The 18526-nt window shown below is 38.8% G+C and overlaps 1 protein-coding gene across 2 annotated transcripts in view; it reads right to left on the bottom strand.

Annotated features, from left to right (window-relative positions):
- MRS2 (magnesium transporter MRS2) overlaps positions 1–17024 on the bottom strand; it is a 39513-nt gene extending 22489 nt beyond the window's left edge. The window contains exons 1-7 of one of the 2 annotated variants that reach the window (XM_022562341.2): positions 16800–17024; positions 14901–14974; positions 12474–12510; positions 11120–11232; positions 9263–9436; positions 7237–7367; positions 6106–6222 (exon numbers count right to left, since the gene is read on the bottom strand). In XM_022562341.2, the coding sequence (XP_022418049.1) occupies positions 6106–6222; positions 7237–7367; positions 9263–9436; positions 11120–11232; positions 12474–12510; positions 14901–14974; positions 16800–16989 (836 nt within the window). In that variant the 5' untranslated portion in view covers positions 16990–17024. The remainder of the gene's footprint in view (positions 1–6105; positions 6223–7236; positions 7368–9262; positions 9437–11119; positions 11233–12473; positions 12511–14900; positions 14975–16799) is intronic. The other variant, XM_089918414.1, reaches the window with a different exon arrangement.
- Between the last annotated feature and the right edge of the window lie 1502 nt (positions 17025–18526).

Below are 18526 nucleotides of genomic sequence, written 5' to 3'. Positions count from 1 at the left end.
GTCAGAATGGCCATCATCAAAAAATCTAGAAACAATAAATGCTGGAGAGGGTGTGGAGAAAAGGGAACACTCTTGCACTGCTGGTGGGAATGTGAATTGGTTCAGCCACTATGGAGAACAGTATGGAGGTTCCTTAAAAAACTACAAATAGAATTACCATATGACCCAGCAATCCCACTACTGGGCATATACCCTGAGAAAACCAAAATTCAAAAAGAGTCATGTACCAAAATGTTCATTGCAGCTCTATTTACAATAGCCCAGAGATGGAAACAACCTAAGCGCCCATCATCGGATGAATGGATAAAGAAGATGTGGCACATATATACAATGGAATATTACTCAGCCTTAAAAAGAAATGAAATTGAGCTATTTGTAATGAGATGGATAGACCTAGAGTCTGTCATACAGAGTGAAGTAAGTCAGAAAGAAAAAGACAAATACCGTATGCTAACACATATATATGGAATTTAAGGGGAAAAAAAATGTCATGAAGAACCTAGGGGTAAGACAGGAATAAAGACGCAGACCTACTGGAGAACGGACTTGAGGATATGGGGAGGGGGAAGGGTGAGCTTTGACAGGGCGAGAGAGAGTCATGGACATATACACACTAACAAACGTAGTAAGGTAGATAGCTAGGGGGAAGCAGCCGCAAGGCACAGGGATATTAGCTCGGTGCTTTGTGACAGCCTGGAGGGGTGGGATAGGGAGAGTGGGAGGGAGGGAGACGCAAGAGGGAAGACATATGGGAACATATGTATAACTGATTCACTTTGTTATAAAGCAGAAACTAACACACCATTGTAAAGCAATTATACCCCAATAAAGATGTTTAAAAAAAAAAAAAGAAAGTGAGGGGATGGAAAAAGATATTTCATGCAAATGGAAATGACAAGAAAGCAGGAGTTGCAAAACTCATATCAGACTATAAAATAGACTTTAAAACAAAGGCCATAAAGGAAAAGAACGCTATATAATGGTAAAAGGATCCATACAGGAAGAGGATTTTACAATCGTCAACATATATGCACCTAACATAGGAGCACCAAATCCATAAAACACTAACAGACATAAAGGAAGAAATTGACTGGAATACAATAATAGTAAGAGATTTTAACATCCCACTCACATCAATGGACAGATCTTCTAGATAATCAATAAGGCAAGAGAGATCCTAAATGATGGAATAGGACAGTTAGACTTAATTGATATTTTCAAGACATTACATCAAAAAAACCAAAAACCAAAAAACAGAATGCACATCTTTTCAAGTGCACGTGGAACATTCTCTAGGACTGACCATATACTAGGGCACAAAACTAATAACCTCAACAAATTTAAGAGTATAGAAATCATTTCAAGCATCTTCTCTGACCACAACAGCATGAAACTAGAAATCAACCACAGGAAAAGAAATGAGAAAAAAATGATTATATGAAAACTAAACCATATGCTACTAAAAACCAATAGGTCGATGAGGAAATCAAAAAGGAAATTAAAAATTCCCTTGAGACAAACAACAATGAAAACACAACCACACAAAATCTATGGGATACAGCAAAAGCACTTCTTAGAGGGAAGTTCATAGCGATCCACGCCTTCCTCAAAAAACAAGAAAACATCTCAACAACCTAACATACCACCTAACATACGAACCTAACATACCACCTAAAAGAATTAGAAAAAGAAGAAAAACTAAAACCTAAAGTCAGCAGAAGGAAGGAAATAATAAAGATCAGGGAGGAAATAAATTGAGATTAAAAAAATAGAAGAAAACATCAATAAAACCAAAAGCTGGTTCTTTGAAGGGGTAAACAAAATTGACAAACTTCTGGCCAGGCTCACCAAGAAGAAAAAAGAGAGAACCCAAATAAGCAAATTAAGAAATGAAAAAGGAGAAATCTCAACCGATACCACAAAAATAGAAAAACCCATAAGAGAATACTATGAACAATTATATGCCAACAAATTTGACAACTTAGAAGAAACAGACAACTTTCTAGAAACATATAGCCCACCAAACCTGAATCAAGAAGACGTAGATAATTTGAAAAGACCGATTCACTAGAAGTGAAATACAATCTGTAAAAAAAACAAAACAAAACTCCCTACAAACAAAAGTCTAGGACCAGATGGCTTCACAAGTGAATTCTACCAAACATACAAAGAAGAACTTATACGCATCCTTCTCAAACTCTTCCAAAAGACTGAAGAGGAGGGAACACTCCCAAAGAAATTCTATGAAGCCACCATCACCCTGATACCAAAGCCAAAGATACCACCAAAAAAGAAAATCACAGGCCAATATCTTTGATGAATATAGATGCAAAAATTCTCAACAAAATATTAGCAAACTGAATCCAACAACACATAAAAAAGATCAAACTCCACAACCAAGCAGGATTCATCCCAAGTTCACAAGGATGGTTCAACATATGCACATCAATCAGTGTAATACACCACATAAAAGTAAAAAACCACATGATCGCCAAAAGATGCAGAAAAAGGGCTTCCCTGGTGGCGCAGTGGTTGAGAATCTGCCTGCCAATGCAGGGAACACGGGTTCGAACCCTGGTCTGGGAAGATCCCACATGCCGCGGAGCAACTGGCCCCGTGAGCCACAACTGCTGAGCCTGCGCGTCTGGAGCCTGTGCTCCGCAACAAGAGAGGCCGCGATAGTGAGAGGCCCGCGCACCGCGATGAAGAGTGGCCCCCACTTGCCGCAACTAGAGAAAGCCCTCGCACAGAAACGAAGACCCAACACAGCCATAAATAAATAAATAAAAATTTTTTAATGCAGAAAAAGCCTTTGACAAAATTCAAAATCCATTGATGATAAAAACATAATAAAAGCCATTTATGATAAACCCAAAGACATTATACTCAATGGTGAAAAGTTGAAAGCCTTTCCACTAAAATCTGGAACAAGACAAGGATGCCCACCCTCACCACTTCTATTCAACATAGTATTGGAAGTCCTAGCCACAGCAGTCAGACAAGAAATAAAAGGTATTCAAACTGGAAGGGAAGAGGTAAAATTGTCACTAAATGCAGATGACATGATACCATATACATAGAAAACCCTAAGGACTCCACACAAAAACTACTAGATCTAATAAGTGAGTTCAGCAAAGTAGCAAGATATAAGATTAACATTTAGAAATTGGTTGCATTTCTTTACACTAACAATGAAATATCAGAAAGGGAATATAAAAAACAATACCTTTTAAAATCACACCAACAAACAAAAAAACCCTAGGAATAAACCTGAGCAAGGAGGTGAAAGACTTACATGTTGAGAACTATAAAACATTAATAAAGGAAATTAAAGAGGATTCAAAGAAATGGAAAGATATCCCATGCTCCTGGATTAGAAGAATGTTGTTAAAATGGCAACACTACACAAAGCAATCTACAAATTTAATGAGATCCCTATCAAATTACCCATGACATTTTTCACAGAATTAGAACAAATAATCCAAAATGTATATGGAACCATAAAAGACCCAGAATTGCCAAAGCAATCCTGAGGAAACAAAAACAAAGCAGGAGGCATAACTCTTCCAGACTTCAGACAATACTACAAAGCTACAGTAAGCAAAACAATGGATCAATGGAACAGAATTGAGAGCCCAGAAATAAACCCACACACCTACGGTCAGTTCATCATCTACAAAGGAGGCAAGAATATAAACAGGAAAAAGTCTCTTCAGTAAGTAGTGCTGGGAAAGTTGCACAGCTGCATGTTAAGTCAATGAAGTTAGAACAAACCCTCACACTATGCAGAAAAATAAACTCAAAATGGCTTAAAGACTTAAACATAAGACACGACACCATAAAACTCCTAGAACAGAGCATAGGCAAAACATTATTTGACATAAATTGTACCAGTGTTTTCTTAGGTCAGTCTCCCAAGGCAATAGAAATAAAACCAAGAATAAACAAATGGGACCTAATCAAACTTACAAACTTTTGCACAGCAAAGGAAACCATTAAAAAAATGAAAAGACAACCTATGGACTGGGAGAAAGTATTTCCAAGTGATGAGACTGACAAAGACTTAATTCCCCAAATAAACAAACTGCTCATACAACTCAGAAACAAAAACACAACCCAATCGAAAAATGGGCAGAAGACCTTAATAGACATTTCTCCAAAGAAGACATACAGATGGCCAGTAGGCACATGAAAAGATGCTCAAAATCACTAATCATTAGAGAAGTGCAAATCAAAACTACAATGAGGTACCACCTCACATCAGTCAGAATGGCCATCATTAAAAACTTTACAAATGGGCTTCCCTGGTGGCGCAGTGGTTGAGAGTCCGCCTGCCGACGCAGGGGATACGGGTTCGTGCCCCGGTCCGGGAGGATCCCACATGCCGCGGAGCGGCTGGGCCCGTGAGCCATGGCCGCCGAGCCTGTGCGTCTGGAGCCTGTGCTCCGCAACGGGAGAGGCCACAACGGTGAGAGGCCCGCGTACCGCAAAAAAAAAAAAAAAAAACTTTACAAATAACAAATGCTGGAGAGGGTGTGGAGAAAAGGGAATCCTCCTACACTATTGGTGGGAACGTAAATTGGTGCAGCCACTATGGAAAACAGTATGGAGGTTCCTCAGGAAACTAAAAATAGAACTACCATACGATCCAGCAATCCCAGTCCTGGGCATATACACCTGGACAAAACTATAATTCAAAAAGATACATGCACCTCTATGTTCACAGCAGCACTATTCACAATAGCCAAGACATGGAAACAACCTAAATGTCCATCAACAGATGAATGGATAAAGATGTGGGGTGTGTGTGTGTATATATATGTGTGTATATATATATATACACACACATATATATATGCGTGCATGCACACACACACACGCACAGGCACACACACAATGGAGTACTACTCAGCCATAAAAAGAATGAAATAATGCCATTTGCAGCAACATGGATGCAACTAGAGATTATACTAAGTGAAGTCAGAAAGAGAAAGACAAATACCATATGATATCACTTATATGTGGAATCTAAAATATGGCACAAATGAACCTATCTACGAAACAGTTGCCAAGGGGGAAGGGGGCGGGAGAGGGATGGACTGGGAATTTGGGGTTAGCAGATGCAAACTATTACATACAGAATGATAACAACAAGGTCCTATTGTATAGCACAGGGAACCATATCCATCCAATCTCCTGGGATAAACCACAATGGAAAAAAATATAAAAGAAGGTATATATGTGTATAATTGAGTCACTTTGCTGTATAGCAGAAATTAGCACACATTATAAATTATCCTCCCTACCAAGGAGGATAAGTGGGAATGAAGCACTCTGTAAAAGACACTTATAAAGCATATTAGAGATAAATTGGTCTAAGAAGCAAAGAAAGCAAGAGTTACAAGAGTGACCAAGTTTCTGCTACTATATCTAGCTGCTATAATATCAAGCGTTATAGAGCCCTTTTTATCTTAATCGTTCATTAGAATATAGATAACTAATTTCTCAAAATGTTGAAAAATCTGTACACACTACAGAAACTATGCACATTACAGAGGTGTCTGTATTAATCTCTGATACTAATCTGCGAAGTACAAAAATGAAATATTTGGGGTATTTAAAAGTCAACATTTAAACTTGGGTGTGCACAAGAAGTGTAAATGATTCCTAAATTCATAAGAGATAAAAGGTTTACAAGATGAGAGCGTTTTTATATTAACCAGACTTACAGAATCTGTGCCAGTGTCTCTACTCGCCTCCCTGCACCCCACACCCTTTCCCTCCTCTCTCCCACTGAACTCTCCAGGTAAGTTATCTGGGTAGATGTGTATGTTACTTTGGTGACCAGTCCTTTGAAGATAAAGGTAATGGTGCGTGTACAGTCAAAGCCCAGCATATTGTTGTGTATACAGTGTGCACTTAATAAGTCCTCATTAAATTCAATCACATGCAGTATGGTACAGGAAACAGTGAAACAACTGGGGATGAAAAGTGCCTACATCCTCTATCCCAGGAAAACGTTGTGTCCTCCCTAAAAAGTCATCCTGAAAAAGACAAACAACTGATCCTAAGAGAGAAACGAACAAAGCATGACTGTCTGCTTACAAGACCTGTGGGTCGCTCCACTTTGTCAGACAGAGCTCCTCCAGCAACTCTTCTTCATCCAAGATCTCCAAAACGGACTCTTTGAAGATTTTAATATCTGTTTCTAACTCTGACAGGCTGTAAGAGTAGTTGCATAGAAATGATCAATAACATAAACCTATAAAAATATTTCCCTACAAGAATAGTGTCTTTTTGGTGTCTTATCAAGTAGATCCACTTATAAATTCATGGTAAACACTGATTTGTAAAAAAAAAATTTTTTTTATATTTACTATGCACTCTGAGAATCAATTCCCAACCCCAAAACTACATTAAGTGGTAAAATTAACCAATGATGTAATTTTCAGCATATATTATTTATCTCAGAAACATATAATCACTGTGATTTAAGCTTCTGGGCTCAGAAATTTATCTTTACTCTTAATAACTATGGCAGGTGATGAACAGACTGTTTACTTTTAATTCATAAAAACATCCTAATATTTTCAGACAAAGAACTACTGATTCAGGAATTTTAACTGTTAACTCCTGAATGGATTTTTAGGGGGTACAAATCCTGAGGGCATGTTCATTCAGTCTGTAATATAAATTAAAATATTATCCTTAAATTCTGGAATGCATTATGATAAACAAAAAAAACCCATGGACCTTGAAGAGAAAGAAAATTGGACTTGAGTCTAGATTTGCTATTTAGTAGCTGTTAAAGTTTAGACAAGTTACTTAGACCCCAGTTTTCTTATCTTCAAAATGAGGACCATGTCAACAGGATTGCTGACAGGATGAGATGACATCACACACATAAAAGAGACTGATACAGCATTTTATGCAAAATAGCTTTTCAATAAACATTAGTTTGTGTGCCCCCTTTAGCTCAACTTCCTACCTAGGCTACTTTCTTAAAGTTATGAAAGACAGTGAAAATCAAATATGGAAATGAAGGTACTGAGAGTAAGTCACAAAGTAAAAAATGTCATTATCATTAGCAAGACTAGCTGGTATTTTGAAAACAGCTAAGAATTACACTAATTTTGGACCTGAATATACGTTAAACATTTCACTGTTAAGACTACTGAAAGAGAAGTTTAAGACATCTGTGTCTAACTCCCAACTTGGTAAATCACCCATATTTACCTTTTGCCATTTTGTAGTAAGATGTGCAGTTTGCTTCTGTCTATGGAAGAATGTTTGGGATCCACTAAAGCTTCCAATGTCTCAAGGATCAGTGGTTGCAAAATGCTAAGTTTCCCCTGAAGAGTGTTGATCTAGATAACAACATGACCTTTCATAAGAATTAAAACAATCTTTTTAGAATACTCAGGGTCAGTGAATGCTCTGATTAAATACAGAAATCTGTAATAGCTAGCTAGGAAGGCTGGTAACATTTCAGAACATGGTCACTGCTGGAATGCCCATCCCAGATGATTAAAAACTAGATCTCCTAGGTTAAAAGATAACCATGCATAATGTTGTTAGTAAGCTACCATTTGGTTGGCAGGGAATTAACTCCCGTAAGACTCTTCCCCCTACAGACACCAAACACTTATAATGAAAGGAATGGAGGACTGATTAAAAGAAAAGCTGCCGTTCTTTGGTTAAAACATAAACTTGGGCTTCCCTGGTGGCACAGTGGTTGAGAGTCCGCCTGCCGATGCAGGGGACACGGGTTCGTGCCCCGGTCTGGGAAGATCCCACGTGCTGCGGAGCGGCTGGGCCCGTGAGCCATGGCCGCTGAGCCTGCGCGTCCGGAGCCTGTGCTCCGCAATGGGAGAGGCCACTACGGTGAGAGGCCCGCATACCGCAAAAAAAAACCCCAACAACATAAACTTTACATCTGGTAAACAATACCTATGTTCTTTGTAAATAGGATACAGTTCAAAACTCCTATGAACAAGGCTCTTTTGAAAACCAAAACATACCTTAGACTTTACAAAATAAACCTGAAAAGTCAAAAGTGTATTTATTATTCGGGTTAATATAGGCACAGCAGGAATCAATCAGCAGATATACATTGATACAGCTATACTAGTTCTTAAAATATTAAAATTCTTCCATACCTGTTGGTAAACAGCATAACAGCAGCTGAATTAAGCAGTAAGATTAATAATGTAAATTCCAACATATACCGTCCATCCCAGCATTAGCTGCTGAAACCTTAGTCAGTCTGTGTAGCTTGCCAGCGGCCAGTTTATACCTTCATTTCTTTCCATTTTTTCCCTGCTTAGTAACTGGCTTCAACTAGTCACCATCTCATTGGCTGGCACTAGCTGGTGCTATTGCCTCATTAACCTGAGTAAAGAACGGACCCATCTCCTACTCCCTGAGTAGAGCAAGGCAGACAAAGAAGGGTGCCAGGTTCCAACAACCCCCACCCACTTCATGTCCCCTTAACTCTCCCCTCCTCTTCTCCCACTCTGGCTAGCATGCTCATGGCACTGACTCTTGCATGTAGCCAGGTCCTGAACAGTACTATCCTGACTAATGGGGGAAGAAAAGATGAAGAAAGATTTGTCGGGGCCAGGAAGGCAGTGACCATCCTTGTTCAGAGCTTGACAGGATCCCCAGACACTCAATGATTATCAACTTAAAGGAGGAATCATAAGAAGAATTGTACACGGTTTCCATGTCAAACTAGGTCTCAAACACAGGCATCATTTAGCTAGCTCAAACAAAGGATTACACAAACAAAGAATGATATGGAAACTATCAGAATGATTTGATGAAAGATTTGTGCTATAATATTTATCACATGCAAGCAGTTACACAACAATTTAGTTAGAGAATAAAATGGAGTACAGTTAAAACCTTTTGATATGTTCATTTATATATTTAGGATAAGTATTTTGAATTAGCATCCCTGAATACACTTATTAAAATTGAACAACGGATAGACAACCTGAAATGAGCTTCACTGAATGTCATAACATGACTGTCAAAGAGACTCTATGTATACTATACCTAGAGACTTTACATCTATTTGTTTGGGTCATAAAGTTTAAGAATTAAGTACTTTCTGCATATAAGACCCTTAGAAATGTTTTTATTTGGCGGGAGGGTGTGGTTAGGGAAAATGCTATTAAAACAATACCAATGTGTCTTCCTCCTCAATAGCACTGTAAAACCAGAAAACATTCAAGAAGCTAAATAAAAACAGGCTTACCCGATACTGCAGGAGTGCTTCTATAGCTCTAAATTCAAAAGGTAAAGGGTATGTGACAAGTTGACCCTCTCCAGCCAACTGTGAAGGGAGCTCCCGGAACAGCCACTGCTCTAAATTTAAATTACGATAATCTAGTATCAGAAGACACTCTGGAGTTATCACAGCTTTCAAATACTGCGGGAAAAAAAAGAAAAAATATATATATATACATGTACACACACACATGCGCACATGTAAGTTGCAGAGTTGTAGGGAAAAAATAACCTTCATAAAATAGGATTTAATACTCCATTTTGGACTAAGCCTAAACCAAATCACTGTTCATTTGGTTTTTCAAAAAAAGTCAAGACTTTTTTTTTTAAAGAGAGGAAGCCTAAAATAAATCCAAGTCTTGATACCTCTAACTCAGTCTGAACAGAACTAGAATTAAACAAATTATGTATTTATTAGGACTTCCAGGGTAATCATGAGAAATATAGAGAACAAAGGAAGCAAGATAAGGTCTTCTTAAAAGTCAGGTATTCAGCAGACTTTTAGAAAAGATTTAGTTTAATCATGATTAGTTTGGCTGAAATGGGAAAGTTTCCTTTTTAAAATATCACCAAAACACATTAAGCTAATTCAAAATGATAAAGATAAGATGTATCCTTAGCACTCTAATTTAGAACACTATGAAATTAAAAATTTATTCTAAAAAGAAAGACTGACATCTTTTATGTTAGAAGAGTAACATAGAAGAGTAGCCTGTGGCCACTGTATTAGTGATATAAAAATCAGAAATTTTTCTTTCACATTTTCCCCATTTTACAGCTGACCCTTGAACAACACTGGCTTGAACCATGCGGGTCCACTTACATGCAGATTTTTTTCAGTAGTAAATACCACAGTACTACACTATCTGTGGTTGGTTGAATCTGAGGATGTGCAACAGCAGATATGGAAGAACTGTGGCTATAAATTATATGTGGATTTTTGACCGTGTGGAGGTTCAGCGCCCCTGACCCCCATGTGGCTCAAGGGTCAACTATAATATGAACATTTTTATTCAGAAAAGTTGAAAAATTACACAGTGAATACCTATACACATACCAATTCGATGATACAATTAACATTTTGCTAAATTTGCTTTATCACATACTTCTCTATCTCTTCATTAAAGAGGTACTGTTTTGAAGGGTGCTAGCTATTGATAATAAAAGTGAAGAATGTGTTTTGGAGAAAAATCACTTGGGAAAAGACTGCTTCCCTTTTTAATTTTTTAAAAAATTAATTCTAGATAAATTGACAAAAACCTGCCATCAAAGACTTTTTGAAGAAACCAAGTCTCATGTCCACTGCAGGGCCGATACCATTGAGACCTGCATCCCCTCATCTATTTCCAAACCTTAAACGTTAGCCCACCAAAATAACTTAAAGCTTTCGATAAAAATAAAAATTTAAATTAAGATGATAAACTTTAAAGGATATTCTTAGGCTATTTGGAAAACCAGAATATATTTTTAGTAGCTGAAGTTACACTACAATTACACATAACTGTATACAACTGAAAATGTCTATTATAAATCAAGATTCCTTCTCTTATTTCAGAAACTAGAGACTAAATTCAAACAGTGAGAATGGAGACCAAAGTCAGATCTTTTCCATCATAAATAGAGCAGTGCTATGCCTGCTGAGTATATGTATATAATCCATGTAAAATGAGTTTTACTCTTAACAACATGTTATATTATAAAATATTCTATGTTTCACATAGCTATTTTTATTACGAAATTACTTTTAACCTAGTTATTGATCAAGATAGTTAGGAACTTTTATAAGACTGCAGTGGAGAAATGTATATGAAATAAAATCCTTTACCTCCATTCTCATGATAATCCTATTGTTTCTGGTTGTGATGCTCATTAAATGCTGAAACCTCAAATCTCTGGCTTGAAGACCTAATTCTTGATATAAGTCAGTTTTCTTCTTTTCTATAAAAGAAACATGTTCAATAAAAAGAGTGGGTAAACCAATAAACCAAAAAGTTTAGATTTTTATATCAGAGTACCCCTCCCACCACCAAGATAATCTTCTATTACTACCATAAACAAGAGCTAAACTGGGTCTTTTTAATACCCATTTCTACCTCAAAAACATACTCAGGATAAATCTGGTCAAACTAATTTTTCTTTTCTCCTTTTAACCATACTTCATAAAATTTCTCTGTACTTAGAAAAGCCCCTTGGGACCAATATAAAAACCATAGCTATACATCATTGGAATTTACAGTATCAATTTCTAGCTCTAGATTCATGGATTTTTAAATATGAACTGTATAGAACTACAGTTCTATTTTCTATTTTTTCCTTACTACATTATCAACTTCAGCATTTTAAATCTATGAACAGACAAGTTCAATTTTCTTTGTTCTTGGACTAATACAAAATGAGAAAATGAAGTCAGTTCTCACACTAGATTCTCCTACCCAAGAGCTAAATTTATTACCTAAGAGAAAGCAAAACAGATGAAGAAACTCAAGAAATGATGCTGGTAATAGTAGCATCTATTCTTGTAGTATCAAGCCACACCTGTGACAGAGCTCTAAGTAGAACAACCTTTTGAAGGAGATGCCGAGCCAAAAAATGCCCAAAATACTCCACTAGGATCTTAGCAACAGCAGGAACAGGACCACGGGGTGGGAAGGACATGGGAGACCTGAAACCTGCACCTGAGGTCAGACAGTAAAGTAATGCTTGGTTTCATTTAAAAAAGTAACCGTCCATAAGAGCCATCACTGGCAGAGTTCCATCTGACTGCCATCCAGTGCCCTGTCCCTTCTGTCTGCTGTCACCCAGTGTTACTGCAACAACAGTGGTATTATGTGATTCTCTGCCTTCAACATGGTACAGGAGGAGAGGGACATGAGGACCAGGGCACTGGAAGGGAGACTAATGGAGAGAAACAAAAGGGAGAAGAGTGTTTCTCTCTCAGCTGCACACCAGCCTACGCTCTTAACATCCTATTAGAGTGAAAGTGGCTCCTGACACAACAACAACACAGGTCAGGTGTTGCCAGTTCCAATTAGGACAGATGGGCAAATGCTGAAAAAGATCTCCTTCAACACATCCATATATGCAAAGAATATTCTACTCAAAATATTATAATTTCTTGACTTCCAGTGGGTTCACTCATTCACTGACGAGTGATTTAAAAGAAAATTACAGATACTCACCAAAAGAAGTAACCTTTCCCCCTTTGTCAAATTTTGTCTGGAGAGAGATAATAAAATATTATTTTCTCCCAAATCAGTACACTATTTATGGTATCATATCATATGGCATTATAACCCTCCCAAATACTGAAACACAGATAAAAACCATAACTGCCCTTAAGTTAAATTCAGTCATGAGTTAAGGGTCAAAAAAAAAAATTCCCTTTCCCTTTGCTAGGACAAATCTTACCTTGGATTAACTTTCTAACTTGGTTCCCCGGGAGATCTGATAAAGGAGTGTCAGTTGTGTTACGAGGCAACAACGCTTATGGCAAAAGTGCCCAATGACTGGTAGACAGACTGCTCTGGACTGGAAAGACTAAGAACAGACTACAGACACCTGTTGGGAAGCCATGGTCCTGCCTTTCCCGAGTATAGTGGTTCCTGTAACTGACTATGCTCCTTACGGGAGCCCTGGATGTGTCTCTGGGATGGTTACAAGATACTGGCACTAGAGGGCCTGGGGATTCTAAGCCAAGGTGGATCTCACACCCACATTTGAGAATATCCTCTCCTCGCACCTGAGCTGTCACACAGGGGGCCACAGGAGCCCCTGCGTGGCTGTAAGGACTTCTTTTGAAGAGAAAACACCTAATGCTGCCCTTCTGCACTTCCTATCCTTTATCCTTCTGAACAGACTGGGACCAAGTGTGGCTTATCTTGTGAATCTAATTATCTATGGGAGGCTATGAAGTCTCTCTGGTGGGTGTTGCAGAATCAATAAATGTTTACAAAAAAGACCTCTTCTGATAGTTTAAAAAGAGGACACAATGCAGAAACTGCTTATTTCCTATAAAGCAGAGAGAAGGTTTTCCTGTAATACTTGTCCATAGTCAAGTTTGAAGATGTCAAATAATATTTAATGAAACACTAGGTACTGAGCTATATTAATTACTATTAAATATGCATTTTCAGGAAGACACACTCTAAGATACAGTTGTAGGTCCAAGTCCTGGGTTATTACCATGGAAAATACACATGCTGTGTTAATAATAACAATAAAACCTCACAATATATATTTCAGCTTGCTTCTCATGAGCAAAGATAAGATCAACAGGAATATATGAGTATCATAAAACATCAGAGTTCAAGGGAAATTTACATCAAGGGAAGCTTTATGTTTTGTGTAATACACACTAGCTTACCTCCTTACACTTATTTCACAAATATATACATCTGCTGCAGAAATTTGAAAATAAAGATAAATAAAACTATTTGGTCACAAATTTTAGAGAAAACCATGCTAATATTTTACTGAATGTCCTTCCAGACTTTTTCCTATTAAATATGTTCATGTTACACACACTTCTTTGCAGTCTCCCCTCCACTTTCAACTTAACAATGTATGGTGAATATTTTTGCATCTCAATATTTATATTTTTTCCTTAATGGGATTTTTTTGATTTAAAAAAACCCATGAGATCATACAAACTGATTTTTTTAAAAAAATGTTTACCTTGTAATATAACTCACATTATTTCAAATAGCATCAACTGATTTTAAGTGCTCTTGGTAGACAATGATTTCACCTGCAAAGAACCTTCTTTCAATATTTAACACCTGATTTTGTACTGTTAATTAAACTGGCTAACTCTTCCGGAACAGCGAATAAGAGTGATAACCCCCAGAACTACGTGTAAAAGTTATCTTGTTCTGTATAGTTGATAAAGAAAAGTTCTTACGTTAGTATGCCTAAATAATAAGAATGATATATAATGGCTAATATACATTGAATGCTTACCATGCATGAGCTATTATTTTTAAGAGTTTTACATATGTGAGTTAATTTAAATCTCACAATTCTATAAGGTGGGTACTTTTACCCCCAGTATACAGATGAGAAAACTAGGGCACAAAGATGTTATAACTTGTCCAAGTCCATCCAGTTAGTAAGAGACAGAGTTGAGATCTGAAATTAGAAACTCTGGCTCAGAGCAAGCACTTTATTTTTCTCTCTCTAAATATGTGAGACACACCATTTGTGTTATTTTATTCAATTTTTTTCTGAACAAAAGAGAAAGCTGCAGAGATCATGACCCTTCAAAGCATGCACTCTCAGGTAATACACTGCTGCCCTCAAAATGCTTCTGCACATATTACGTTGCATAGCACAGGTTCAAGCCGTTTTGTAATTAACAGCCTTCAAGGATTCCTAAACAGATTTCTGGAGAAATCTTGAGTATTCAAATAGGAAGCTCTGAATTGTGATTTGAGCCACCTGTTCTAGTATTAAAAGATGAGCTCTATAGTCATTAGCAAAGTTTCAAGAGTGCTGTGAAGCAAACCTAGCTGGTACTCAGGTCACTGGCTAAGCAAAAGACAATGACTTATAAGGATTCATTATAAAACAAAGTAAGTAATATCATCAAACGGACCACACATACTCACCACAGTAAACATTGGGGCTACACTGGCTAAAGTGGCTTGAGAGACATCAGAAGTTCTAAACCGGTGAATTTCACCTGAAAAACGAATCAGAGAATTCCTTGTGATCATATGATTGGTTTTCACATGCAGCTAAGATACAATTCTCACAGTATGTGGAGGTCTTCAGCCTATTTTACTATGTTTTGAATCTTTTTCCTAGAGGGAAAATAAGAAACACTCTTGCTAATATTTGTAGGTGATAATGTTACGTTTGGCAATGAATGAGTAGCTTAGGTGAGGCGTTAGAATCATCTGTGGATTCCAGTCACCGCTTTTCCTTTCTAAGTATTATTGATATCTTATAGTAGGATGAACAAGTGTATAACAATGTTCTGAGATTAAAATAAAATGTCCATTCTTTTTTGCCTAGTTTAGAAAGGCTCTTCATGCAAGTTACATTGGTACAGTTTGGAAAACATACATTCCAAGAACCACGTGACCTTTCAGCAGTCCAATATCAGGATTATTTGACCTATAAATTATGAAACCTACTGATTTTACTTCTATGTACTACCTTCTTTTCCACACATATACTTTAGAGTGAACATACTTATGAAATAACCTACTGCACTGGAATGGAGACCGCAGTGAACTGGAATAAAGACAAATCTTTATCTGAAAATAAACCTATTTAAAACATGTGATTTAAACTGAAGTGAGCTCTCAAGTATAACCAAGTAAATGTAATGCCTGACAAAGGACACTGTTCAAAATACTAAACATAAGAGGAATGAACAGAATTCCTATCTACAGAACGTGTAGATATATTCTCACTTCTGATCTTATTCCTTCCTATTACATACATTTAAAGACATGTAATTTGTTACCACCTGAGGTTTGTTGGTTCCCTTCTACAAAATACAAACCATGTTATGAGGGTCAGCTGAATAAAGGTTAAAGAGCTACACATCAGCTTTTGCTAATCAGTCACAAGTTAGATAAAATGTTACCATCTAATGTTTTGTCCTAAAACATTAGATGGGCTGAACCTGGGTTCCCAGGCATTTACCAAACAAAGAAGGGAATATGAAATGTAACCCAATTTGGAAAGAGTCTCCTAATGGGTATGAGGAAGAAGGTGGAGATGGTGAGTTACTTCGGGAGCATTTTGAGAGTACAACTGAGAAACTTACTTGAGGACATTTTTTGCGAAGCCATATATTTTAATGCCTTTTGTTTCTCAGCAATATTAGCACCCACACTGTCACATTTGTGAAAATGTCAACGTATTACCGTCATGCTCTATCATTCAGGGGGAAAAAAAATAACTCAAATTTCAACCCCTCTCCCCCCATCCCCCGACTCCTTCTGGCTGTCTGGTTACACAGTACTTGGAAAAAAAGTCAGATCTTTCTCAGAAGCAACTCTTCCCATTAAGTTTCAAAGTCTTCAGCCTCACCTCTAGATGCGTCCCCACCCCTTAGCTGAGCAACTGGAAAAGGTATAAATGTGTCCGTCCATAAGGAAGAGACAGAAGACAGGGAAAATACTTAAAAAAATATTTCAGGTAGATAAGCCTAATCTTAGCTTCAGCACTATGATGACAGGTAAGAGCGAAACTCTTTAAAGTCTCTTCACAAGCGCACTTAGGCCTGGAGATTTGCAGCCGGGGCGGTGGGAAAGACAAGAGGCCTGTCGGGTCGGGCTCTAGCTGGGCACAAGGCGCAGTGCTCAGTCGCGTTCGGGGCTGGTGGGACGCAGCTCGGCACGCGGACCTGTGCAAGGGACAAGAGCCGGGCGCCCAAGGGCGGACCTGGAGGCCGAGGCCGGAGCAGCCACGTGGGCTCCAGCGGTCGGGTCGGGACCCCGGGATCACTGCAAGCCCGGCGTCCCGGGGCTGCGGGGCGGAGAGGGTAGTACCTGCCGTGGGGAGCCGGCGGGGCCCGTACAGCGGCGCGGCCCACCTCCTTCCGAGCAATTGGGCAGCGCGGCCGCAGGCGGCAACGGGGCGAGTCCCGGGGGTCAAGCCCAAGGCCAGAGAGCACAGGGTGCGCCGGGGCAACCTCACCGCGCGGGGCTGGAGCTGGGCCAGGCTCCGCAGGCATTCCATGGCGCTGGAACGAGGAGGAGGCAGCTGCAAGACCCCAGCCCTTCATACCTGACGGTAGCGGAGCAGCCGGCACCTCGCGACCTCGCGCGAGCGCCCAAGCTGCGGCCGCTGCCTACCGGGCATGCGCGGAGCGCGCCTGCGTCTAACTTACCGCGCATGCTCGGACGGTGCCTTTGGGTGGGCATCTCGTGTCCCTCGGCCAATCGGAGTTTGCCTCCTGCACCTGAGTCTGTACCTGTAAAGCGAGTAGGGACCGGCTCGGGGGGGCGGGGCGCGTTTACCTGCGTGAGTCGAACTATCTAACCCAGATTCGACCCTTAGGGCTTTGGAGCCGTCAGGTCGGCGCGTAGAGCGTCGATTATTTCTATTAACTAGTAATCGTTAAATGTGAAAAAATACCCATCATGTATATAATGCTTTGCGGTCTCTGGAGCATTTTCATACGTATGATGCAGTCTGCAATTTGGAAGTGAGGAAATTATGCCCATTCCCAACTCAATTTATATTTAAGTTTAATGTAGCAAAAATAATTAACCGTCATATGGAATGATATATTAAATTTTGCTAGTGAAGACTGAGGAACATAAACGCGTAGGATTTATAGTCCGTATTTAATCAAATGTAAGATAGTAACAATTTCAAGGTGCCATTTTATATACCACCAAGAAAGAAAAATCGCTGATAAACTTTGCTCTCTAATTATATCATTTAGGAGTCATCCCAATTTCAGTCTGTAAAATGAAAAAAAGTGAGGCTTAGAATTGATGAAATATAGTATATATACATCTTTTTAAAGTGTGAGTTAATAGACTTGTCCCTTACAAGGTAGAAATGCAAGGCAGACACGAGTTTTACAGATTCCCATTCAATCACTATGTATGAATACAGAGCTGAGGAAACACGAGAGAACTTTTTCCCCGCCTGTAGGGTATTGAGACTGAGGATGGATTAGGCGGCAGTAGACAGAGAGAAGGCTTCCAAAACAGGGGACATTTGACTTGAGCATTGAGGGCAAAGGAGGACTTCAAGCAGTGCTTCCTTGGCAGTGGGATGGGGTGGGGTTTGGAAAAGAGCCCTGGGTATATAGTACATGACTGGTAGATTTTTCATGTAACTAAGGGCAAAAAGGATGAAATACATCTTTCAAGAACATTGAGTGCCTTCAGAGACATTTCTTGGAAACAATATGTGATAACTTTTTTAATACTTAGTCCCCAGCATGAAGAGACAACTCTGTTTAAGATGACCCTTACAGAGCCTTAGAAAAACTCTGGGACATGGCCAGACACATGGCCTTAAAACTCATGTCAAGGATTTAGAATTTCATCTGAGAAGGGTGGGAGCTATTGTGGGGACTTTGAGCAGAGAAGTAAATCTGATTTATGTTTAAATGGATGGTTCAGGCTGTGTGGGGAAGAGATTACAGAAAGGTAAGTGTGGAAGCAGAGAGATGGTGATGATGGTTTGGGTTAAGGTGGAGGTGGTGGAGACTGGATGGGTTTGGTGCTATAAACTGAACGCTGAGTTGACAAGATTT

The sequence above is a fragment of the Delphinapterus leucas genome, chromosome 10 (assembly GCF_059928025.1).
Source record: "Delphinapterus leucas isolate spDelLeu-1000000601 "Yukka" chromosome 10, BTC_Dleu_Yukka2, whole genome shotgun sequence".
Lineage (NCBI taxonomy): Eukaryota > Metazoa > Chordata > Mammalia > Artiodactyla > Monodontidae > Delphinapterus > Delphinapterus leucas.
This window is presented reverse-complemented; position numbering and strand designations above follow the sequence as displayed.